Genomic DNA, 26,862 nt, shown 5'->3' on the forward strand with positions numbered 1-26,862 from the left:
CTCTATTAATGAAGTGTTTAATAGGATGGAATAATCTTTACACCCAAATGTTTTTTTCTGTGTGTCTTAGCTGAAGAACGAGAATGAAAAACTGAAGGCTTCCTTGTCTTCTGACCAATGGAAAATGGCTGAATATAACAAGAAACAACTCGCTTCCCTTACCACACAACTCAGAGAACAAGCTGGTGTCATCCAGTCTCAGGAGAATACAGTAAGCTGAATACAGTCTTTCTGAGAAGTTCAGTTTAGAAATGAGCTTGTGTTTGTTTTCAAACCACAATGCTCCTGTATTCTGAGAATCAAAGTACCGTATATTGTTAGTAGACTCCTATGAGGCAGCATTTCTAGGACTATAGCACCATTTCATATTTTATAAGGAAATTGCATGTCTTAATGTTCCCTTGTTCCAAACACTTCATTAGTCGGGCTAAGTGTGATACAGATTTAAAGAGCAAAATGTGATTTGGAGGATGTGTGGTGTTGAGAATACCTTAAATGAAATGCATTTTCCCTGGATTATGCATCAGTTGTGGAAATAACCACTTAAATCTTGAAAGAGTTATAGCTCCTTTTCTGGCCAGTGTAAAGTGCCAGCTAAGCATCTCCTCTTGCTATATGCACTTCTTTCTTGGTAGTAGAAGAGTCATATGAAACACGTGAAACACATTTTATTTTGAAATGTGAATAGTAACTTTGTGAATTGATTTACCTTATTATGTACCAGTCATATCACCTAAATACTTATTGCACCTTGTAAATAATAGCTGACTTATTTTACATACTTATATTACCTTTCAGATTAAGCTTCTGACTTCCAGCAAACCCAGAGGTAATGACCAATCACTATATTTAATAACTGTCCATAGTTACAGTAGATTTTCTTTCTCTTTTGACAAAACTATAGAATGCTTTAGTAGCCATGCTGCTTCATCCAGAAGCATACAGTCACATGGCCTATCCAGAAGAGTCAGGGAAGACTCTTATTTTTAAAGAGCCTAGAGCTGGTGTAAATGTGCCAGTCTCAACACTTAAAAAAAAGAAAAGTGGAATAGATTTCTCAGGTACTTCATTAAGTTGGAAACAAATACAACCCCATTCTGTGCCCACTGGTTTTTCTCTGCCAGATAAAAATGGGAGATAGCTAGATTTTTTTCTAGATAATGGATCCTTTATAACTAAAATATTAACAATGCCCAGTAGGATCCATTGAACACTTTTTAAGCTGGAGTTGAGTCCTTGGTGCTCTCTGAGCTTGGTTGATTGTAGATGTTTCATTACCAGACTAGGTAACATCATCAGTGCTAGTGAGTGTTGGGTTTGCTCCCTGTTTATATACAGTAGCTTGCCCTGCCAGTTTTGATGGGCGTGTCTTTTCTCATTGGTAGTGCCTTGATTTTGGTATAGTTTTCTGCCTAATTGTTTGACTGGTGTTAATCTGTGCTCACCTGAATATTGGTAGCTTTAGAAGATGTGTTCTGGTCTTTTTGTTTCTTTCTTTTTTATTGTGCCTTTTGAATGATTTGTAAATGTGGTTTATTTTTGCACTGGGCAAAATTTAAAGCATTTCTCTGTGTGGAGAGATGTGAATTTCTATATTTAATCATCCTATTGCTACTGTGAGGGAAGAAATCTTAACTTGTTCTACAGGTTTAATAGTTAATACTAACTACTGACTTACTCTTAAGTTTTTTTTAGCTCCCTTTCCATTTGATCAGTGTTCAAATATTGAAGCTTTTAATGTTGTTGTTGTTGTTGCTGCTGTCGTTATGTCTGCTAAGCATTTTACAAAGCTCAAGAAGACTAATCCTTGTGGTGAGGAGCATCTATATATTAATAAAACTCTCCTGTTTGTAATCTTAAATTGGGTGAAATGGTGCCTCATAAGGCAACAATTTTTAAACCAACATACTTCAAATAGGCTAACTTAAAATATGCATCCAAAACCTAGGCCCCATTACTCCCATGGGATTTAAATTGGGCAAAGTTGTGGGTGCTTACAGCATTGCAATCACATAATCATAATTTCCAATGCTCCCTGTCAGCATCCCATAAGAGAAGTCAGTGGAGAAGCCAGCAGGAAATCAGAAATCAATCACTCTTGCTCTCACTGCTTTTTTGCCCGGTCATTCTGTTTCTCTGTTTAGATAAGGAAATATTTCTGAAATGACCCAATGGATTGCAGGTTAACTAGTAAAATATGAAATTCCATGTGACAACAAGAGAAGGCAAAAGAAAGAGAGAAACAGAAAAACTATGCAGATATTTCATTGCCATCCTTAGATTTGCTCAACAACTTGTAAAGGGGTATGGTAATGCATTTAAACCTGTACAAAAATCTAAGGTTCATTTACATGTTATTATTTCTTTCTCTCCCCTCTTCACTTTATCCATCCAGATAAGATACATCACATAGTGTAAAATGCTGATTCATAGACTTTGCAGGGAGTCCAAGTGATAATACTTTTCATCTGGCCCATTTTTTCCCATCAGTATTTTTAATGGCATAGTTCCATTGTGCTATTTGCTTCAGATTGCTTTCTCTTTCCTTTTAAAAGAGATGGGCTGGATCCAAATTAGGTTACACTTAGTTCCCATCAAAATAATGGCTAACTCGTCATGTTAATGCCATGAGAATATCAAAGATGTGATTGTGTTTTGGAATATGAATATAGGCCTTTTTTAAAAAAAATCTGATTTTAATTTCCAGAAATCCAACAGGTACCCAAGACAGAAAAGCTGAAAGAATCCAGCGAAGAAGGTATATTTTATAAATGTAACCTGCCATTCTTATATGCTAAATATTTCTATTAGTGAGAGAGAGTCTGACCACTCAATGGTATTTTCCGAGATGCTGATAAACTGTTGTAGGTCAGAAAAAGACAGTGGCTAGTCATTTACTTTGGTTTTTAGATGAATGTCATAATCAGTTCCAGAAGATGGCAGTGTACAAATTGATAGTTATAGTTACACAGTTCTAGTCATGGATTAGGACTATATTAAATCCTGATTAGGACTATATTAAATCAAGCACTACATTAGATCACTATATTTGTATTGGGTTGTCTCTGCTGTCCTGGAATAAATGAAGGAGTTAGGACTATTTTCTTGAATTTTACAGAAACCATCTCCTTCAGTGGCAGATTAAATTGAAGTTGGATGAAGACTTTTTTTTTCTTCCCCTGAAATAAATGTTTAAGTGGCAGTTTAGGGATAGGGTATAAATTTAAAACATTCCAGAATGTTTAACCATCCTGTACATTGGCTTCGGTAGAACTAGATGATACTTTGGACAGGAAGAATAGAGTTCTGGAAACACTGCGGAAGGATCCCAATTTGTTGAAGCAATTCCGGCCAATTCTGGAAGAGACACTTGAAGATAAACTGGAGACCATGGGAGTGAAACGAGTAAGTCCTGTTAGAAGAAAATAGCAAAAGCACTTAGAGTTATATGCCATTTCACAATGCTTTATAGCCCTTTACAGAGTCAGCATATTGTCCCCAACAATCTGGGTCCTTATTTTACCAACCTCGGAAGGTTGGAAGGCTGAGTCAACCTTGAGCCAATGAGAATCAAACTGCCAAACTTCTAGCAACCAGCAGTCAGCAGAAGTGGCCTGCAGTACTGCATTCTAACCATTGCGCCATCACGGCTCAGTAGTGGAAAAGGAACATTTTTCATTTTTTATCCACTAGAATTACTTTGAATTTCAGTTGGATGCAAATTTGAGGATTGTGATGTATATTAATTTGTCTGGCAAAAAAGTGACATAAAATTATACTCATCTTTGAATACCTGTTCAACACATTCACATGCTTGACAGAAAATTGAAAAGCACCCTAGCATCAGACTCTTCCTCTCCTCTTCCTCCTCCGAAACCTTTTTCAGGAAAATAGCTTGCCAAGGAACTGCTTTTTCTTTTGCCTCCAAAAATTATGAAGTGTTAATTAAATAACATTCTTTTAAGATTCATTCTTGACTTCTTTGTCTCAGTATATTGCAACAATCCAATAAGACACAAGGAAATAAGAAACCATGAGACAAATATATTTGAAAGAAATGCATTCTTGCTTGACATGTAACCTTGTGCAATGTAGCTGTCTCAGGGAGTGTGGAAATATAGACAATAATTTATCATTTCTCTTTAACTGCAATATTGCAAAATTTAAAACAAACTTCTGTATTGTGTCACAGTTTTACTTCACAACTAGATTGATCCAGTGGTGGGATTCAGCCAGTTCGCACCACTTCGGCAGAACCAGTAGCTAATTTTTTGTTGCCCAAGCCCAGAATGGGCTTCTGCAAGTGGCATCCACACAGAGAACTGGTTGTTCACATATTTCAATCCCACCACTGGATAGATCTGTCAGTAACATGTATCAAAAGCAAATAATGTGTCTTCAAGTCCCCCTCTTCTTTCTCCCAAATTCTGTACAGGTTACACTATTTCTCAAAACATAATCCTTGTTAATCTTCAGTAATCTTTCCTATACCCAGGGAGCTTCTTCAGTGATCCTCAATCTATCTGGAATTGGCATATTTTTGGCAGCCAAAACTGCCTGAATCCCACTGATTTGCTGGCCATCTTCTTTTTCTCTCCATGAGACCATCCACAACTATTTTTCTACGAGCCGCTTGGTCTATTTCAGTTTCCTTCCTAGTCCCACTTTCTGTCTGAAAACTTACCTATTTCATTCCCAACTATTTTCTCACACTTAGTTTATCAACTCCAGACACAGCAGATCTATCTGGGAGATCAGATGATAATTATGTTCCTTTTGTAATGGATTTAAGATTGGAATACTGATTTGTACAGCAGTTTAATCCTCCTTGTTTTCATCCTTTTTAATTCAGCAGGAACTTTTCAAATGAGGTATAGCAAGTTTTCCACCTGAATAGAGCGTTCCAGGAATTTACATTTGGCCTAGCATGAGGAATCCCCTGTTTAATTTGAAGAGGTTGAGATCTCAGGAACTTATTTGCTGCATGAATGATGAGAGCAGGGCTCATGCACACATTTATACTGATTAGAAACATTTGTTCTGTTTTATAGGGTACAAAAGGTATCCCAGCTCAAACCTATAAACATTTGAGAACTTTGATTAAAAAACAGCAGCAGCAGAAGGCTAAAACATTTCCAGGGCTGCTAAACTTGAGAGATAAACTTGAAAAAGAAGTGCAGAAGAAAGTGGTTCAGAAGGATGAAGAGAATATGTCCTGGCTGTTTTCTTCAGTCTTAGGTATGATGCTCATGTCATGGTTCCGACTAATGAAACACTTCGAAGAAGAGATATAAAAGAACATTACAGAAATATCTTGAGATATCCTAAATGTTAAGCATATTCAGTATCTCTTGTACAAAAGGCTAGTTATATAAATAGAACTGATAAGAAATTACTTAACATCATTTTTTTTATTTTATTAAATTTGTTTGCCACCTATCTTACCGCAGGGTAAGTCTAGTGTTAAAAAAGGATAAAACTGTACAAAACATGTATATAATACAAACACAAAACTCTAAAAGTGCCAATTGTACAAAAGTACAAATTATCATAAAGAACTAAATGGGAGTAAATCCTTAACTAAAGACTTTTTCAAGGTTCTTGGTAATTGATTAGCCTATGGTGTTTCCCACACTTCTTAATATTGGTAATCCAGGAAAAATATACTTTAACTCTGATCCATGCACTGGGTAAATATGGTGGTGAGAGCAAAATATAAATAAATAAATAAATCCCTAGAGTAAATATTCTTCTCCCAATCTTCATGAAAGGCTGTGACCCATCTTTTTAAGCATGACTTTTGTAGCACACTATTCTGCGTGCTATTAAAAGCATGCTTAAAAAGATAGGTTGTAGCCTTTCATGAAGATTGGTAGATAAACATTTAAATTCATTTTATCCAAGACATTTTTCTACAATGGGTGAGCCATAAACAATCACCAAAGGTTTGTGCATATGTACATGTGTCTGCAGTTGCATAACCCGAGAGTCTGGCTTTAATAGTAAATCTGTGGATCAAGTGTATGAAAAGGCAAGAACAGATAATTTATTTTTACTAGTGGGGAGATACTTATTGTGAGATTATTCAGGAACCATCAGCGACCCAGCTATGAACACGTAAGAGGCAAATAGATGAATATAATTTCTGTGTAATGTTTGAGTTAGCTGGATAATTGAAGCTGAGTCACTAAGAGGATTTTTACTTAGGCTTTTTGCTTCATTTGGTTTCTGGGGCAAACATAAAACTTTTGTCAGGTTAGAACTGCAAATCCTGCTTTTGTACTTGCCTTAATGCTATTAGAGGTTATTCACAAAGCAAAAGAGATATAAAGGTTGCAGTTGTATATATATATAAAGTGGTTCAGTTGTAATTGTTTTGATGGGGAACTCTTTAACAGTGATCTTTGAGACCCAGATTAAATACCAGTCAGATTGTTGTTGTTTTTTAATCAAATGTTTTCAATCATTTCCCTCAGAAAAAAACCAAAAAAACCAGCATTCTCCACTCCAGGTTACACCTTTGAAGATTGGAACACACCCAGTGGAAGTACAATATTATGCCCAGGACACACCCAAACCAGCTCCTCGTAGCAAAGTTAGTTCCATGACTAGTTCAATAGAGATTCCAAAGGTACCATCTCCAAATCAAATTAGAAGCAGCTCACCTTCTCTTCAACAATCTGCTGTTCACTTCCCCAGGTGAGTTCTGGATTATAATTGGATTTTCCTGATTTGATGTTTTAACCTATGCTTGATCTTTTTATAATTAAAATTATTTATTTATTTATTTATTTATTTATTTATTTATTTATTTATTTATTTACTTACTTACTTACTTACTTACTTACTTACTTATTTACTTATTTATTTACTTATTGAATTTATATAGTCACCCATTCATTTGCATGAGACTTAACTAATCATTGCGAATGTGCAAAATAGTCAGTGAAAAAGCTTATAAAAAACTGATATTCGCAAACCCAGCTTGTTTGATAGACAACTGCAGACATAAATTCCACATTCAGGAATGCAGTATGACTCCTTGTGTATACAGACTGAGAATACTGCATTTCTCTTCTTTGCTAGAAATAACAGTTTAAAATTGTTTAAAAAGTTTAAAATTTCCTTTTAAAAATGAAGTAAGTTTCTGGATGGAGACTGGAAAAGGGAGGAATTTATAACATAGCTTTTTAACAGTCTCTACTTCAAATAGAATCTACAGGATCCTGGAGAAATTCTCACTAAATAAAGCAAAGGAATTTTTGCTATAAAATTAGTATTTTGGAAAACATATAAATTTACTTTGACGTTTTTCTGTGTGTTACCTACTCAAATTGTATTTCTCCGTGCAAGTTAGTGAATTCTGTGTAATTCCAATCTTTAGCACTTCTTCATGTAGAACAGGGGTGTCAAACTCAATTTCATTAAGGGCCACATCAGCATTGTGGTTGCCCTTGGGGGTAGGGGGTGGGGGGGCAGGGTGGGCACGGCCTACTGGATGGTCGTGGCTGGAGTTGGTTTGGTCTACTGGGTGGGCATGGCCAGCTCTACATCGTTCGTGTCAAGGGTGCCTATGGGGGCCTGAGCAGGAGTGGAACAGATCTGAGGTTCTCTGGCAGAAGGAGATGGAACCGGGGCAAGTGTCAAGGCATGGTCCACTGGAGGAGCCTCACTGTTCCTCTCAGGCCATAGTGGTGGTGGGAGGGCTGGATGGTGGCATGGAGGTCAAATGCCCAGTCCAGCCCTCAAGCACCCACAGCACTAAGCCCAGCACCACTTCCCCAAGGGGGTGCCCAGCTGCACTTACCTCGTCCTCAAGGCTGCTGCTGCTGTGCTTGCTCTCCTTAGCCATGTTGCTCATGGTGGGTACAAGGGCAAAGTCAAGAGGGAAACCCTCTCCATGTGAGGAGACCTGGCTTTGTATTCAAAGCTTCCTTAGCAATAGGATGGGAGACCCCCCGAGATAGGCCAGGAGGAGGGGGCAAGGGGACTTCCTTCAGACCCTCCCTCTCCTTCCTTCCTTCCTTCCTTCCTTCCTTCCTTCCTTCCTTCCTTCCTTCCTTCCTTCCTTCCTTTCTAGAGTGGTGGGAAAATATTTGAGATGAGGGAGAGAGAAAAACAGGCAAGAAACGCAGTTGGGGAAGTGTCATCCTTCATGAGGAATGAAGAAATGCACCATCACCTGGAAGTGGCCAGCACATGGCCCTTGCCTACTTCACATATCCGGCTTGGTGGGCTCTTGGGGAGGGGATGCCATGAACAGCATGAGAGTCGATGTTACCTGTGCAATGCTGCCCAGCCCCCAGCCTGCCCAATTTTGGCAGGCAGCGGGGCGCTCTCCACACAGTGCCAAGAAGCTAAGTCAGGTGGCATGAATCTGAAGAGAAGCACAACACTGCCCATCCCCTAGCCTGCCTGAAGTAGGCAGGGCCATGTGCTGGCCACTTCCAGATGATGGTGCATTTCTTCATTCCTCACAAAGGGTGATACCTCCCAAGCGTGCACCCAGGGGGCAGTGCCGATGCGGCAGGGGCTGGTCCCTCGCTGTTTCCAGACAGCCTTGTGGCGCTAAGACTGAATGTATTTCAGCATAGATGGCCACCACAAAATTGTACATTGGCCCCTGGTCGGCCTGGGCTGGGGCCACGGCAGCGGGGGGGACGTTCCTTCACTGTTTCCAGGATGGGTTCGTGGGCCTCATGAAACCACTTTCTGGGCCGCATCCGGCCCCCGGGCCTTGTGTTTGACATGTCTGATGTAGAGTATCACAGTATTAGTTGTTTTTGTGATCTGTAAAATAAATCCTACAGCATCTCTCCAAAGATGTTACCAGAAAACATTCTAATTTTCTTCTATTTTGTACCTTCTTGTGGTCTGCCTGAAGCACTGAGCTTCCCTTTTCAGAACAGCTTTTCCAATTTGTCCTCTTTTTCATCGACTATTTTAAAATAATTTTTGCTATCCATGTTTGGATTGGTCTATCTCCCAAGAAAGGGAGGAGGGTGAATCATTTAATCAAATGCCTCAATACTAGGTAACCACAAAGTTGCATTTTTACCATGTTATTTCCAGAAACAGCACAGATTATAATGGCCTTTTCTTTCGCACACTTAGAAGGATGCCAGAAACGGCATCCCTTGGAAGATGAATGATTTTAACAAGCATTACCAAGCCACCTCTTCCCAGTAGGAGATGGGGTTTCTGGAAATGGTGGCTTGAGGCCACCTGCCTTCTCCCTACAAGCTCAGTCAGTCTGCTACACTTATTTTTTCTTGAGGTATTTTGGTGTTCATAAATTGTTTGAGTTTACCTTTGAAAGAAAGGTGCAACACATTTTTACAATATGCATTCCCTAGCTAGGCTACTCTGAAAGTACTTCAGATTCTATTAGAGAAGCTGTAAACTTTCAGCATTCTTAGAATCACACAAAGCAGGCTTTTTATAATAAGTGTTTATTGATTTTATTCAGCTTGGACACTTCCTGACTCCAGATTGATTCTGGGCAGCTCAAAACATAATGAAACAAGATACAATGCAACACAATACAATAAGATACAGTATAAAATGGTTCATAATATTTATTCTTTTCCCAGTTTTCCCTTCTATTGTGTTTCTCTCCTTCAGTACTTCACCTTTCAGTTCTGAGACTGAAGAGTCTGAGGAAGAAACAAACATGAGCTCTCCGAAACACACATCCCTCAGGACGGAACCAAAACAGAGCAAACCTGTTCCCAGAGCAGCACAGGTGGAAGAGAGTGAGTGGGATTCGTCTGACACAGACTTTTCTAAAGAGAAAATTGGTACAGGAAAGAGTTCCTCAGTTGTAGCAGGAACTCATTCAGGTGACTATCATTTAATTGGGTTTATTATTGTCATAATGTATACAAATGTCAGTGTCAAAGAAGTAAAAAAAATACTAAGATATGTATCAACTACTTCAGCAATCAAATGATTACTATGCTGGGACAACATTTATCTTGTTTTAGATAGATAGATAGATATAGATAGATAGATATAGATATAGATATAGATATAGATATAGATATAGATATAGATATAGGCTTAAATGACAGACAACTGAAATTTGGTAGTTGCTATGTCAATACCAATGTTTATAGCTGAATTAAATACTACTATGGAGATTTGCCAGGGTGTGTTGCTGTACTACAAGCTATAAAACATATATGATTGCTTTTATAAAATTCAGAAAGAAAACATGAATTAATAGTTGTTTAGGCTAAATAACTTTTCAAATATAATAACCATTTCCTATGAGGCCTAGCAATAGGCTGAAAGGCTAGTACAATCACATGTCACCACTAATCCTGAGCCTAACTGATTCCTTGCTTCACTTAGAAACGCTAGTGCAGTCAATGGCTAAAAATCTGGAGAAGAAACTGAACATATCTGGAAAGAAGCCTCCAGGTGGTGTGAAGCTCTTTGCCATCCAAAGCAAAGAAGATGCTAAAACCAATCATCCCACAAAGAAGCTTCAGGTATTGGTGTTAATTTCAAAACCCAAGAAGGTAGCAGGTAGTAGCCTCTTAACTTTGCTTCCAAACAGTACAGATCTTGTTCGTAACTGATTCACTAGTAGCAGGATCTGCACGTTTCTAAGAAAGTTACGTTTTATTCTGTAGGCCATAGTAGTAAATGGGTTTAAGATTATTTACAAAAAGTAAAAGATCAAGACAGCGAGTAATTCAGAGGTAGTCAATATGTTGTCAACAAAAGGATTGTTCATTGTATTAATGCATAAAGTGGTTAGGTTGCCTAAAGATTATGAGATCTACCACATCTCAGCTGCAAAAAAAATATCAGATGGCAGGAAAGAGTTGGCAATGACTTACTGGCATATAATCAAAAATAGATACTTTTAATAGCTAGAGACAACAATTAGTTTTAGTTTTTACCTGAAGGGCCAGTAACAACATGAGGCAGGGAAATGGTATGAAATGCTGGGCCACAGCAGCCATTAAAGGTGAACAGTGATTTTCATCCAGGAGCTGGGGAAGGACTTTAATTTTTTCATTGTGCTAGACCTGTAGGCTTACAATTCAGTTTCACTTATTTCCAACCTCAACATCATGGGAAGCTTGGTAAATTTTGAAGTGCTTCAAAGGGCAACAAGAAAGGGACTTGGATCTAAAGGTTGTCCACCTCTGTATGATGGCCTACCTAAATTGAGTGAATTTTGTATGAATTCATTGATAAGTCATTCTTGTTTAGACATTCACGTGCAATGTCTAATAGCATAAAACTTGTTTAGAAAAGGTATATATATATATATTGTGGATTCAAAAGAAACACAATTACTAACTTAATCCGAAGAGAGACACCCACAAAAACCCAAGACAGAGAACAAGAAAATGGCAAAGCCCTCCTCCCATACTTAAAAGGGACCACAGACAGAATCAGCAAGGTCCTCCAAAAACACAACATCAAAACAGCATTCTACACAGACAGAAAAATATCTACCATCCTAAGAAACCCCAAGGACATAATTGGGTTAGAAAACCAAGGAGTATACGAAATCCCATGCACCACCTGCCCCACCACATACATTGGACAGACCAACAGAAGAATAAGTGCACGCATTGAAGAGCACAAAAACTCACTCAGAAAGGGAGAACAAACTTCATCCCTGGTCCAACACTTTGAAGCCACGGGACATGAAATTGATTTTAAAAAAAACAAAACTATCGCCAAAATTGAACATTTTAACAACAGAATAATCAGAGAAGCTATTGAGATAGAAAAACGCCCCCACAGCATGAATAAACGAGATGATACCTCTCGTCTACCTGCCATTTGGAAACCCGCCTTGATTGACAGACGAGGCCCAACCACCAAGAATGATACCAGACCCAAACTCATGATAACATCACATGACATCACCACCACACAACCATTCAAAAAGCAAATCCGAACCCACAACGATAAAGACACACAACCACAAAACAGAAACCTAACTACAGCTGCAACATCAGCCACTTTAAACCCCTCCAAACCACACAATAAGCAAACTGACACCCACTATAAAAACATGGCACCACCACAAACACGAAGCCGAACAAAAGCAGCACAACTCACCAGCTCAGGTCTGGAGCTGGCAGCTGAGACCAGCCCATCCACTCAGAACACCCCCCCACCCAATCAGAACACACCCACCATTCAAAACACACTCCCACCCAATCAGAACACACTTGGTCCCCTACCCAATCAGAGCACACCTCCACAGAACACACCCCCTCTGGCAGTTTAAAAAAGAGGAACAAACAGCCACATGCTTCTCCCAGAAGAAGGAAGCTAAAGCCTGATGATGACGGATGGGATTCCGTCGAAACGTTGCGCCTACACCTTTAGTTCTACGCGGGGAAAAACCCGAAAAACCAAGGATCCATATATATATATATATATATATATATATATATATATATATATATATATATATATATATAAGAATGATAGACCCAAACTCATGATAACACATGACATCACCACCACACAACCATTCAAAGAGCAAATCCGAACCCACAATGATAACGAGGCACAACCACAAAACAGAAACCTAACCACAGCTGCAACATCAGCCACTTTAAACCCCTCCAAACCACACAATAAGCAAACTGACACCCACTATAAAAACATGGCATCACCACAAACACGAAGCCGAACAAAAGCAGCACAACTCACCAGCTCAGGTCTAAGGCTGGCAGCTGAGACCAGCCCATTCACTCAAAACACACCCCCACCCAATCAGAACACACCCACCATTCAAAACACACTCCCACCCAATCAGAACACACTTACTCCCCCACCCAATCAGAGCAACCTCCACCCACAGAACACACCCCCTCTGGCAGTTTAAAAAAGAGGAACAAACAGCCACATGCTTCTCCCAGAAGAAGGAAGCTGAAGCCTCCAGCCTGATGATGACGGATGGGATTCCGTCGAAACGTCGCCCCTACACCTTTAGTTCTACGCGGGGAAAAACCCGAATAACCAAAGATCCATATACGAACACCCGCGAAAACCTCAGAAAAATATATATATATATATATATATATATATATATATATATATATATATATATATATATATATATATATAGAGAGAGAGAGAGAGAGAGAGAGAGAGAGAGAGAGAGAGAGAGAGAGAGAGAGAGAGAGAGATTTTAACAAATTTTTACAAACTCATAGTTAAAATGTTCTGTTTAAATGCATGTTTCTAAATATTCTATAAAAATTCATTGAATCATAAAATCTGAAGGGTAACTGCAAATCAAATATTTTTTATTCACAAGTATCAAAATATTCATGCATTTCTTGGTGCATTCAATGTTTGCAAGTTTCCATCACTTGTTTTCACTTCATCTTCCCTTGTCTTCCTGATGTAGTTTGCCTATGAGGAGGATAGTGACTTGGAAATTTCTTCCTTGGAGGAAATGAGCCAACACCTGGAACCTGAAACTAAGATAAAGAAGCCACAAGGGGCAAAAGTTAGTGGGAGCTCCACTGGATTATGGGACAACAGTATCTGGACTTCCGGCAGCACAAAGACTGGGGCCTGGTGATTCCCATGGTTAGATGAGTACAGAACCTAGCAGAGATGGAAGAGCATCCCATGACAGAGAAATCAGATTAAATTTGATAATCAAAAGAATGAACAAAAACACAGCACCAAAAACCGAAAGTATAACATTCAAGGTTCTAGGTATAAAGTTTCAAAGCAAATATTTAATTAACACAAGGTCTTTTAATGGTCCTCGAGAAGGAAAAGACTGGTTTATTCTTTTGCTGAAAGTCAATCTTGACATGACATTATAAATTATTTTTTGTCCAGAAGACACAAGCATGATTCTCATATCATGCACAGCCACAATGTTGTGCACTTGGATCTGACTTAGTGCAGTATGTGAACCCAGCCTTCATGTACCATTGGATATGATTTAGCATTATATTATTAAAACAAAACACATATTAGTACAGTATATAAATGCGGCAATAGATATAAGGCTGAATCATCCTAGCTTCATTTGTGGGCTATAAAGAAGTTTACGGTACAGCTTTCACTGTTGCTTTAAGGATAAGTGAATTTCAGCAACTACAAGAGAGAAAGATGTATGATTCTTGTGGTCTACTTAACAGAAAAAAGGGCTTTTGATGCATTGTGCTGTGATACATAACCTAATATTAGAAAAAATGTTTCTGAATTATTTATGCAATTAGGCAATTTTTCCTTTCTAGTATGATGGATGCAACTTTCTTCTCTTTTTAATAAGTTTGTTTATAGCCACAAAAGTAAGTCAAATGGAGATGCTTCAAACATTTTGTATCCCATCAGCCTTTAGTTTCATTCTTAGCTTGATTGCACTTCATCATAGTGCAGAATACTTATTTAATTCTGAAATACATTTAGCATTTTCAAAGTATGTTTCTATTATATTTAAATAGAATCATGTTGAAAATGCTAAAAGTATTTCAGAATTAAATAAGTATATCTTCAGAAAATGAAAACTCAAAATACCCCCACCCTCAATTTTATTTGATGTAAGATGCGACAGAGAGAAAATCTGAGTGGCTTTCAAGATTCTGTTATTTTACCCTACAACAATACTGAGCTTTCCTGGAGTCCATATTGCTCCTGTTTCATAACTTTCCTATCTTGAAGGGTTGACAATATCATGAACTATGATACATGGACCACAAATTAAAATGTTGGAAATTAATGATAGCCAGTTAAGGATAATAATTAAGCAGTTGGAGTAGGACTGGAGGGATCCAGATTCAGGTCCATCCTCAGTCATGAGAATTCATGGTGAGTTTAAGCCATTCCTGGCTGTGAAGATGAATAAAGATGGGAATGTTGTGATTGCTACCTTCAGCATAGGAGAAAGAATGGGATGTGATATATAGTCATTTTCCAGTTAGATTAATGCAATGCAGTCTACATAGGGCTGCCCTTGAAAAACACTGAAGCTTCAATATGCTCAGCAGTACATATTATTTTAAATGTACCAAGGTTAGCCCAAATTACATCATTATTGCCCAAATTTTATTGCCTGCCCATATTTTTTCAGGTACAATTCAAGGTGCTAGTTTTCATCTTTAAAGTCTTGCATGGTACCAAGAAAGGTTACTTGCAGGACCACAACTTTCCAAGGATTGTCCATCCCACCACATCTGACAGGATGAGCACAATCCAGATCACCCTGGGCTCTAGAAGATGTGCCTTCTCTGCTCTATAATCTTCCACTGAAACAACTACTCCCTGATTCAGAAAGCCCCAATCTTCTTAGCCTTATGTCCACTGTAAAGACCTAGCTCTTCCACCAGGAACTGGCTGGGATGTTGGTTGCACCCAATATACTGTAGGTGCAGTTCTTTTGGCAATTTTATTATGATACCTTGGTTGGTGTATTATGGTTGTTTACAGATTTTTTTAAAAAAAACAAGTATTTTCTGGGATTTGTTGTGAGGTACACAGGATTATCTACTTAAGATGAACAGCCACATAAATTTTAAAAATTAAAATTTATGTTTTATAAATATACAGAAATGCTGTATGTTTTTTCAAGCAAAAGAAAGGATGAATCACCTTAAGTATTGTTCTCCTAAATCACTTCTAATAGGAATTGACTTACAGTTACATTGGCTTTCAATGATGCATAAGTCCTCCGTGATGTGAAATGAATGAGGATGAGAGCTGGAATACCTGTACAGAAGGCTCTTAGTATCTCAGGGAAGATACTGGGAGGTTTATGTCATCTTGTCTGATTATGATCATTCCTGGGTAATTGTTGCAATGTAATTGATTATTCCCTGCCTTCTCCTTCATCCCAAAAATATTCCTGCTAATCTCACTGTTCAGCAAGCAAACAAATGTTCCTCTACTGACTGGACATTTTGCTATCTTGGCAAATCTTCATTCATGGAGAATTAGGGAATGAGATATCTTTTGGCTTGAATATGTCAGGCTGATCTGAACATATAGGTTTTTCAGGGATCCCCACTTGTGCAGATATTTTTCTGAGTCCTATTCTTAAAATGTGGACTCTTCAAGAATCTTGGTCAGGCTGGCCCATAAATTACAAATTAATTAGAGAAGCTCTAGAAAATATATCTGAAACTGAAACAATGCTGGCAATTGCCACTTGATGGCACCATGTCTGAAGAAACATGCAATGTTATTTTTTTTTTAGACTTTGCAAATGATATTCGCAATAAGAAAAATACTTTCCCCCTAAAGCAAAGCATATAGAACACCCAAAGGAGTAATAGTGAATAAGCCATTCTATACATGTGTCTAAATTGAAATAAAAGTTTTGCTTGATTCTATTTTCTCCCATCCTTAATATGCTTTTCCTTACTGAGGTCAATTTTAGACATTTGCTCAAAACAATATGTCCCAAGAATACTTGAGGACTTGCAACTTTTAAACATACGGTAACTACATTTCTCAAAATTGTTGAACTGGAAAAAATGGGGGGAAAATCAAATTACACCTAGAAATCTTTGGAAAATGTTCAGAGGCTATACTTGAATTAATGCAAATAAGTATAAAATAATTGTTGGTTTTCCTTTACATACTGTAATGTAAATCAAAATGTTTCATACTGTGACATGAAATATTGAATGTCTTATGCATATGACAATTTATCTTTATTTTTTTGGGGGGGGAGGAGAGAAAATGAGATCATAACCATACCCTAAGAGATTCTAATATTTTTCAGTCACAGAGCTCTGTCTATAAGTGAATATTATTAAACAATATTTATAAATTCTTGACACTGTAAAGCATTAGACAGTGTTTCTGAGAAAAGAAAGATAAATATCGTCTACCTTTTTGCTATGTTTGCATTTTTTCCCTAATGTAAAATTAGGTGCAGAAATATTTAATTTTTGGAATATTTCTAATGACGAAAGGCAGGGTGAAAAATTACAAATCATTTGCATATCTGGTAGATTCCTGGTTTCATTCTATCACAAAATAAATTTCACAGTGAGGTAATGTTTGGATTATAATATTAATACAAAATGTATACAAAATGCTGCATAAACTGTTCTAACTTATCTTTGTATACCCATGCAACTGCAGAGACCATATTTATATGAAAGATTAAAGCTATATTTGTATCATCAATAGTTCCTTATGCATATTTGTTATACCATAAGTAAAATGAGGGAGTAGAATACATAGTAAATGGGCTCCTAGTCCTGTAAAAAATATCTGGAGATCTTTGGGAGGGGGAGTTTTTATTCGTTCTTTGTCTCTGACTTCTTTGTCTAAGTAAGACCTGGGTGTGCCCTATGTTCTGTAAACCAGCTGATTTTTATTTTTCACATACACTGTGATTGTAAAGATTCAGGAAAAGAAAATCAAACAACGAATCAACGAACACCTAGAGGCAAACAAAGTCATTACCAAAATCCAACATGGGTTTGTTAAAAACAGATCATGCCAGACAAATCTTATTGCATTCTTTGACCAAGTGACAAAATTAGTGGATCAGAGGAATGCTGTGGATATAATTTACTTAGACTTCAGTAAGGCATTTGATAAAGTAGATCACAACCTACTACTTGATAAGATAAAAAAATGTGGGTTAAACAGCACCACCACCAGATGGATTCATAGCTGGCTGACCGGCCATACTCAGCATGTGGTCCTCAATGGAACTGCATCTATATGGAGGGAAGTGTGTAGTGGGGTGCCCCAGGGCTCTGTTCTGGGCCCAGTGCTCTTCAACATCATCAATGATCTGGATGAACGGATAGATGGGGAACTCATAAAATTTGCAGACAATACCAAGCTGGCAGGAATAGTCAACACACCAGAAGACAGGCTTAAGATACAGAAGGATCTTGACAGACTAGAACACTGGGCGCTATCTAACAAAATGAAATTCAATGATGAAAAAAGTAAGGTTCTACATTTAGGCAAGAAATACCAAATGCACAGGTATAGTATAGGTGGTTCCTTGCTCAATAGTAGTAACTGTGAAAGGGATCTTGGTGTCCTAGTGGACAATCACTTAAATATGAGCCAGCAGTGTGCTGCAGCTGCCAAAAAAGCCAACACAGTGCTAGGCTGCATTAACAGAGGGATAGAATCAAGATCACGTGAAGTGTTAATACCACTTTACAATGCCTTTGTAAGGCCACACTTGGAATATTGCATCCAGTTTTGGTCACCACAATGTAAAAAAGATGTTGAGACTCTAGAAAGATTACAGAGAAGAGCAACAAAGATGATTAGGGGGCTGGAGGCTAAAACATATAAGGAATGCTTGAATTGGGTATGTCTAGTTTAATGAAGAGAAGGACAAGGGGTGATATGATAGCAGTGTTTCAATATTAAAGGACAAGCATAACCCCCCCCCCCTCTCTCTCTTTTCTGAAACTATTAGAAAAGCCTTAGGAGTTTATAAGATTATTCCACACTAGCTTTATTAACTTCACAAAACAGGTGAACAATTATTATTGATGATGAATAATGTCCCCACTTTGGAAGCATGAATGAGGCTGTGATTCAAGAATTATAAATCTCTCAAATTCAAATTGGCTAAATTAAATTTAAATAATAATAATACAATAATAATAATGTGAACACTCTTTCATGTATAGATTTCCCAGGGAATGAGGCACTACATTAATTAAATGCCACAAAGGGTCGCAATATTCATTCCTTCAGATCAAAACAAATAAGTATGACACCTCTGAACACTAATTTCCAAACCAGAAAACAATACATAACAGATGTTAAAGAGATTGGGCTACACTACAGTTGATTAGAGCAAAATGCCAGATATTATCAGTGGCTAACTCTCTTGCAACTGATAAACAAAATATGTTTTGACTAAGAAGCAACTCAATATGCATCAATTGTTCTGAGTTTCATAGTTAGATGCAACATAATGATGAACACACAGAAATAACTCAGATACATTCATTGCTACTTAAGGATTATCTAGAACACTGAATCAGAATTGGTCACATCTGGAATGACTTGTTTCAACTCTCAATTTCAATCTTTCATAATACGAAATATACAGGCAACCTGGAAAGCTCAAATTCTGTAGCCTCCAGAACATTGGTGGGATTCAAATAATTTATCAACAGGTTCTCTGCAGGGGGGAGGCAGGGAGTCACTGCCATGAGGCAGGTGGAGGGGGGAGCTGCCCCATGCACCTTGCAACTGCTTACCATGCCAAAGGGCCCCCACAGCCAGACCTACCATACCTCGACACCCATCGTGCCTTGCCTGTTCAGTAGTGACTTTTCCCACTTTCTACTTCTTCCTCTTCCTTTGAACAACCCTTTACTCCTGTTGCTGCTTTTTTAGTCCTAGAGTTTTGTCTGGCGCCTGTGCAGAGGGTCTTTGGAAATGAAGCCCCACAAAGATCGGGTGGGGTGGGAAACATTCCCTTTGCTTTTGGACTGGCTTCGAAATGGGATGGAAGGAGCAGCCCAAGGACTCCAATCTGGATTTGCAGCAAGCAAGGGGATTGGAGGCACATGAATGCATGCTAGCTTGGCATCTCAAAAAACTGGGTTTTTCCCCCATGCTGGATTTTCACTGCCATACTATTTAACTTTCTTTAAAGTTTACTTGATACAGAACAGGCATTTAGCCATTCATTCAGTTAAAGTGTATGTTATTGAATCCATACAGAAATACTTTCTAAGGCAGGCTTTAAGTATGTAATGGCAATTCTGGCAACTCCAAGATTTTTCACAAGATTTTTGTACTACCTGCCTTTTCAAATTAAGAAGTAACAAGCCAACTTGGGATTTTCAGTCTGTCAGATTGCATATACAATTTGTACAGAAGCAAGTAAAGTTCAAAAGTCAGGATGAAGTAACTGAACCTCTTGTCTGTGTGCAATTCTGCAAATAGGCCTGTCAGGACCCACCCCAAACCACGTCTTAGGAAGACAAAATTCTTGGAGTCAAATCTATTCCAAAAAGAATCTTTACTATGACATGCTTGGTTGTAGGAAAAGAGACAGGACTTAATATTATACCATGAAGTAAACCCTTATAAAGAGTTCCTGGCTTAACACCCCTTAACCCCATTTGGTCAGTCCCCCATCCTTTCTCTCGTATCATCCATCTCGTGGGAAAAAGGAACTTAGGACCCTTCATGTTTATTGCTGTCTTCCATGACAAAAGCCAGATGCTAGCCCCCCCCTTTTGTTTCCCCAGTTCAAGAGGCTTCTCCTTTCCTTTGAAATGCCTAATACCGGTTCAATACACATCTATCCTCTTCTCTTCGGGAGATGGCAGAATCCATGGAATAATGTTTGAAACATTCCATTTATGAATATGATATAAATGGATTCTGACAAGGCCTTCCAGACTATCCAGTTCCTGACACCACCTTTCACCCTAGTTAGTAACCTTCCCTCATGATTTTCCTTTGAATGATTAAAAAAAGGGCCACAAAGGGGAAGCATATGTGAGAAGAATCCAGAGAAAGAAATATTTTGGGAAATATTAAAAGGGCAGAATATATTTCCTCAAAGGATCTTAAAAAGGCAGAAAAACATGTCCAGTTTTTCTTAAAAGCCCCAAGTCTCCCTCTCCCATGCAGAAACCAACTCTGTAGAAATGCAGATATCATAATCCTTTCAGAAAGACTGGAAGCTTAGACCTGATGGCATTAGAAAGACAAAGATCCCTAGAATTAACAATCCCTCACACACAAAAATCCAATACAGGACATAGTCATCAGCCAAACCCCTAGGAAGTAGGATATGACCTCTGGGACATAATAGGATTAACCCACCACCATCAGAATACCAGAAAGGCACACTCAGACTCAGGTCAAAGTTCATGCCACAGGAACAACTCTAAACAAAAGCTCAAGAAGGTATAAAAACCCACCACTCCGTACTACATGTGGTCAGCTTTCCCAGAGCCATCTTTCTGTCTGCTCTCCTCTTCAATAAACTACAACCTTCTTTCTAAAGCAGTCTCCATTTTGATTATTCCCAGCTTGGACTGGACCCTGATGAAATTTTTTCTTTCAACACATGTATTCAGTTTGCTATTCAACTTGTGATGTGCTGAGTTGATTCTTCAGTCACCTCATCAATACTGAACAACACCAAAGCCAGTAATGCCATGTGAAATCTCTTCAACTGTGTGCTTGTCGGCAACATGAGAGCCCACTTAAACCTTCTGGATTGGTAGGAAGTTCCAAATACAACAACTGTTTCTTTGTGAGAAGAGAGGCTTAAAGTTCAGAAGGAGTGGAGATATAGTCTTTTTATTTGAAGATAAGGTAAAGGTAAAGGTTCCCCCGCACATGCATGCTAGTCGTTTCCAACTCTAGGGGCCGGTGCTCATCTCCGTTTCAAAGCCGAAGAGCCAGCACTTGTCCGAGGACGTCTCCGTGGTCATGTGGCCGGCATGATTAGACGCCAAAGGCGCACGGAACGCTGTTACCTTCCCACCATAGTGGTCCCTATTTTTCTACTTGCATTTTTTACGTGCTTTCGAACTGCTAGGTTGGCAGAAGCTGGGACGAGTAACAGGCGCTCACTCTGTTACGTGGCACTCGGGATTCGACCCGCCAAACTGCCGACCTTCTGATCGTCAAGCTCAGCGTCCTAACCCACTGAGCCATCGCGTCCCTTTTATTTGTAGATACACATGTGTAAATGATAGAATCTACTAGGCAAGCATGATTAATTGTATGCCCTTTTAACTTCCTAAATCTTCTCAGCAATGAGCTTTTCAAATTCATTCTGTATCTTGTCTGCAGTTTTTTCGTTATGGGTATTTGAGTCATTCCCACCCACCAACCCAGACGCCTTTAACTAAGGCTAATGTGTGGATGGATACTTTGAAAGCTAACACTCATTTTACCAGAGGGAAATCATATTGAAATGTATAGTTTGGTCAAAATTCACATTGTGAAATGATGCACATATCAGTATTTGTTATGTTAAAAATATTTTTAAAAATAGGATAATGAGACAATGCAACAGAAGTGAAAATATATGAGAATAACACCTTATGTAAAAAGTCCAATTAAAACATTCTGATCTTCTTTCCCTACCAATGGCAGAATGTACCTTTATAGTATACGTTATTTGCATTATAGTATCAATAGATCCCCTTAAGCCTCTCTGCTTTTATTAATATGGATGCAACCTCTCTCAGTAATAGTTGACCTTTAAACCCACAAAAAGGGACAAGATCAGGAGGAAGCCTAAATTTGGTTGTGTTTGATTTAAACTAGAGGAAACTATTAGGATTTTTTTGTATGTACTTAATATTTTCATCATCCTATTTTTGTTGCTTTATGAACTGAACTGAGTACTGTTTATGTTTGAAAACTCAATACTACAGCTTTTTAAAAATATATTAAAATTATTTCATGTACTTAGTGTATTGCTCGCTCATAAAAAGGAAGAAAGCAAAGAGAATACAGAATTAGCATGATAAATGTGTAAATCCATGGCAGACAATGTTTTTTTAAGTTGACATTAAAGGGAGGGAACTTATTTTTTAATCAAGTTGGAATTGAGAAACAGGTACCCTGATAATTTTTTGACACAAAGATTTGTTTGTAATGACACAAGACAACAAATTTAGCCTTTCCACAAGGGAAATAGAAATGAATAAAAGTTTAATCCAAAATGATTTTTTTTTCTTTTTGCAAAGATGAAACTTGAAAACAACCCAAGACAATGAAATCCTATTACCAGCTTATACCATTGGGATTAGGGTAGGTCTGTGCCCAATGTGAAGATGCATTTTATGCAAATAGGGATGTTAATATATAATATGACGTGTATACATTCTTTATTCAACAATGTTCAGAAAACTGTTATCTGGAATCTTTGGATTTGATTTTTGTATGGTGTAAATTGGCAGACCTCCCTATCCATGAATGTAGTAAGTCAAAAGAACACTGATTCTCTTTTCGAACAGAGCAGAGAGAAAGTGGATGCTAAAAAAATGGAACCGTGCAAAACTCCAAGCAAATTAGGAAACTGTATTCCCAAAGTATTACAGAAAAAAGCAGAACAACTTTATATGTTTACTACTGGCTCAAACAGCGTTCTCTAAATCTGGGGAAAGGAAGCAAGTTATGCTTATTTTTTTCACTTCAGGGTTTTGCAGTATCTTTGAATTATCATTTTCTTACTGTAAGAATAATTAAGAAAAATGGTTGACTGTGGTATATGCCCTAAGTCTCTGTTTCTGAACATGATCACTATATGTCTATACAATTTTTCCAGTTGTTCAGTTGTAAAAAATATTGTCTGTTGTACCTGTTTATGTCCTGATATAACAGGTACAACAGATGAATCTGTCTGTCTAGTGGTGAAGGCACCAGCCTAGAAATTGGGAGACTGATTTCTAACCCTGCCTTAGTCACAAAGCCAGCTGGGTGACTTTGGGCCAGTCACTTCCAGCTAAGGAAGAAGGCCAGGGCAAAAAAATTCTAAAAATCTTGCCAAGAAAACTTCAGGGACTAGTCAGGCAATTGACAAAGACTGAAAGTAGGAAAGTAAAAAGGAAAGGAAAGGAAAGGAAAGGAAAGGAAAGGAAAGGAAAGGAAAGGAAAGGAAAGGAAAGGAAAGGAAAGGAAAGGAAAGGAAAGGAAAGGAGGAAAGGAAAGGAAAGGAGGAAAGGAAAGGAAAGGAAAGGGGGGAAAAAGTCTAGACATGCTGGAGGTTCCACTTAATTGTTAGAAAGCATTTTAGTAACCCTTAAGAAGGGGAAATTGACTTCTCAGAATTGAAATTATTACTGGCACCTAGCTAGTGTGTCTGAGATTATCTCAAACGGTGCCATGGCACTACTGTAGTGGTGCAGACAAAAATATAAGTATGTTACTGTATCTCTTTTGTAACAGCCTAATGGCATTGGGAGAAACATGCATAGTGTAACTGGCTGAGTGCTCAGATTCTCAGTAGGCTACTGTTTAGAGCTCCCTAAATGGGGAACAAAACAATGAAGTATGAATATGTTAAAGGGTTATTATTACTATATGTCAAGATGCAGAAGAACCATTACTATTGTTAAACTTGAAACTATTTCAGCCGCTTCAAAAAAAAAAAGCTCTAGGGAAACCAAAGCTTGGAAAACCACATTTCTACTATTATCCAACATATTTGTTTTCTTATGGGATCAAGAATCCTCAGGTTTTTTTAAATTAATACTGCCAATGACTGCCAATATTTGGAGTCCCATTATTTGCATTGTATAAAGAACTTTATAGTAATTTCAAAAGAAGACACAAAGAACAAAAGCAAATTTTCTTTCCTTTTTACTGGAGTACAAAATACATAACTATAACAATAGTAACATCCTCACACACAGAAAAAGTGCTGGTCTAGCCCAAAAAGAAAAAAAACACACACTAATATAGATTCTTAAAGTAATTTAGTAAGCAAACATTCAATATTTTTAACATACAAAGAAAGCTATATAATCAATTTTGTGGAAATAAGTCAATATGAAATTATTACTAAAATAATAACAGATCCTGTCAGTGTAGGTCATTTGACTAAAGACCACTAAATGACTGTCAGCATAGATTCACGACTCATTATATAATGCTAAACTATTACATTAGGCTAAATGGATGATTTGGGATGAGTATGACCATGCTTTGGACTCCCTAAGCTAAGAATAAGAGAAAGTGAAACTAAGGCATGTCAAACTCGCAACATCACATGATGTTGCGTGACGTATCGCGACTTTTTCCCCATTGCCGGCAATGGAGTGGGCCCGGTTTCAGCATGTCGCAATCCAGCCTGCAGGCCAGCAGTTTGACATGCCTGCACTAGCTATACAAGATGCTGGAAGAAGAAAAGCTATTATGTTAATTAATGTATGTTGAAAGGCTGTTGCATTAATTAAGAGATACTAAAAGAGTAGTTCAAAAAGTATACCTATATTTTTCTACTATAATATGATTTGTGTTGGATAATCTATGGGTTATGGAAAATGTTTTATTCCTTCAGTCCATAGTTTCAACAGAGAAATTAACAGCACTATTCTTTCTTCCTGCAGCTTTTGTGGCCATCTAAAGTTCACTTGCTTTGTTCTCTTTTGACAAAATTGAATATAATGTAACTTTCTTGAAGTCACATACTGTAGACCTCTCTCACATCATTCCTTCAAAAATCAGATGGACACTCAGATTTCTAACTTTTTATGGAAAATTCTGTAAAATTGCTTTGTATTATGAAAATAATAGAAGTGTACAATTTTCAGACAAGTTATTAATTTTAAACACAACACGTGGCAGTCAATATTTTTGGAATAATGGCAATAATGAAGTTTCCATTATTGGAACTGGAAGCAAAACAGTAGCATTAATATTTGTCAAATTAATAACTATTAAGATAATATCTATCAAAAGAATATTAACTGTTACAATTCTATGTATATTAAAGAAAACACTGAATTCAAAACATTTATTTTAGTTATTTTGCCTTTATATTTGACATGCATTTTTATTCTTAGACTAAAAACTACTAGCTATTGAAGAAAGTTGATAATCATTAGGAATGAGTGAGAAATATTTATTTATTTAGATTTATAGATTTATATACCGCCCTGGCCCATCGGAATGTCTGAATGATTATACAGATCTTGAACCCTCATAAAATGTAGAAAAATCCACATGAACACTTAAATCTAGTTTTAAAATTAAGTAATATAAAACAATGATAAAAAGTATATACTGGAAAAAACAAACTCACAAAATATATCTATTAAAAATGCCTCCAAAACTGGGTGGAAAAGGTAAACTGTGCACTGGAAAACATAAGCATAAATACAAGTCTCTAGATTTCTTTGAAGTTTCTGCTGATTATAAACATTTGCAATTCAATTCAAAAGAGAAGTTTAGCAAAAAAAAAAAACCACCTGTACACATCCAAAATACTATAAGGGGATAAGAAACGATCTAACTTCTGAGTTTGCTATTTTCCATCTGTAGCATCCTAAACAAGAAGATAAGATGATACAGACCAATGTTACCTTAGTAATGCACTCTCAAGAAAATATGATGTCATACTAATGTTGCAAATTTATTTTGTCAGTAGAGTATTCAAGACTCAAGTGTAAGAATGACAAGATAATTGCATCGTACAAGATGCATGGCTGAAAGTGTATTCAAAAATAAAGGAAACATTTGCTATAAGCAAGCTAGAACAATTGACATATTTTTATTATATCAGTGTTTTTTTAAGAATGAATGAAATAAGAAGAAAATACACTAGGACATAATATACGTTGAAATAGAGCAAGGGTATTTGTTTGAGCAATTAATCCTACTTCATATTCACCCTAAATTAATTCTGATGTTATATTTTATTTTTAGAAATTAAAATAAAATAATTTTCCTAACTTGGATTGAATTTTGAATGATTTAGGAAAAACATCCAAGTAGATTATCAAGGTATGTCCAAAACTATAAAGCCGTATTTTTCAAGCTTGGGAACTTTAAAATACGTGGACTTCAACACCTAGACTTCCTTAGCCAACATGGGAATTCTGTGAGTTGAAGTCCATGCATCTTAAAGTTCCCAAAACTTTAAAACTTTGAAAAACACTGTTATAAAGTCTCAAAGCATGAGCCTAAAATGGATTCAATATTGTACACTGCAATGATGCTCCAGTTTTTTACTATATAGTTACACCTATTTAAAATATAGTAAATTGTCAATGGAATGTTTTCAACTCTCTTTGAAAAGAAAGCAATTATTTTCAGGGGGAAATAATCAGTTCATTTCAAGCTTACTACAATATTTACAGTCATAAAGCAAACATTAATAAACAATTGGAGAAGAGATTTCCAGCATCATAAGGGCAAACCCAAGAA

The 26,862-nt window shown here is 37.3% G+C and overlaps 1 protein-coding gene across 1 annotated transcript in view; it reads left to right on the forward strand.

Moving 5' to 3' along the window:
* The window catches only part of DZIP1L (DAZ interacting zinc finger protein 1 like), a 31,073-nt gene extending 17,350 nt beyond the window's left edge, over window positions 1–13,723 (forward strand). Inside the window, exons 8-16 of the mRNA XM_083363370.1 lie at window positions 71–211; window positions 799–829; window positions 2,708–2,758; window positions 3,272–3,405; window positions 5,052–5,238; window positions 6,477–6,699; window positions 9,625–9,842; window positions 10,357–10,496; window positions 13,400–13,723. Coding sequence (XP_083219496.1) covers window positions 71–211; window positions 799–829; window positions 2,708–2,758; window positions 3,272–3,405; window positions 5,052–5,238; window positions 6,477–6,699; window positions 9,625–9,842; window positions 10,357–10,496; window positions 13,400–13,576 — 1,302 coding nt within the window. The 3' untranslated portion in view covers window positions 13,577–13,723. The remainder of the gene's footprint in view (window positions 1–70; window positions 212–798; window positions 830–2,707; window positions 2,759–3,271; window positions 3,406–5,051; window positions 5,239–6,476; window positions 6,700–9,624; window positions 9,843–10,356; window positions 10,497–13,399) is intronic.
* The last annotated feature ends 13,139 nt before the right edge of the window (window positions 13,724–26,862 follow it).

The sequence above is a fragment of the Vipera ursinii genome, assembly GCF_947247035.1.
Source record: "Vipera ursinii genome assembly, chromosome: 5".
Lineage (NCBI taxonomy): Eukaryota > Metazoa > Chordata > Lepidosauria > Squamata > Viperidae > Vipera > Vipera ursinii.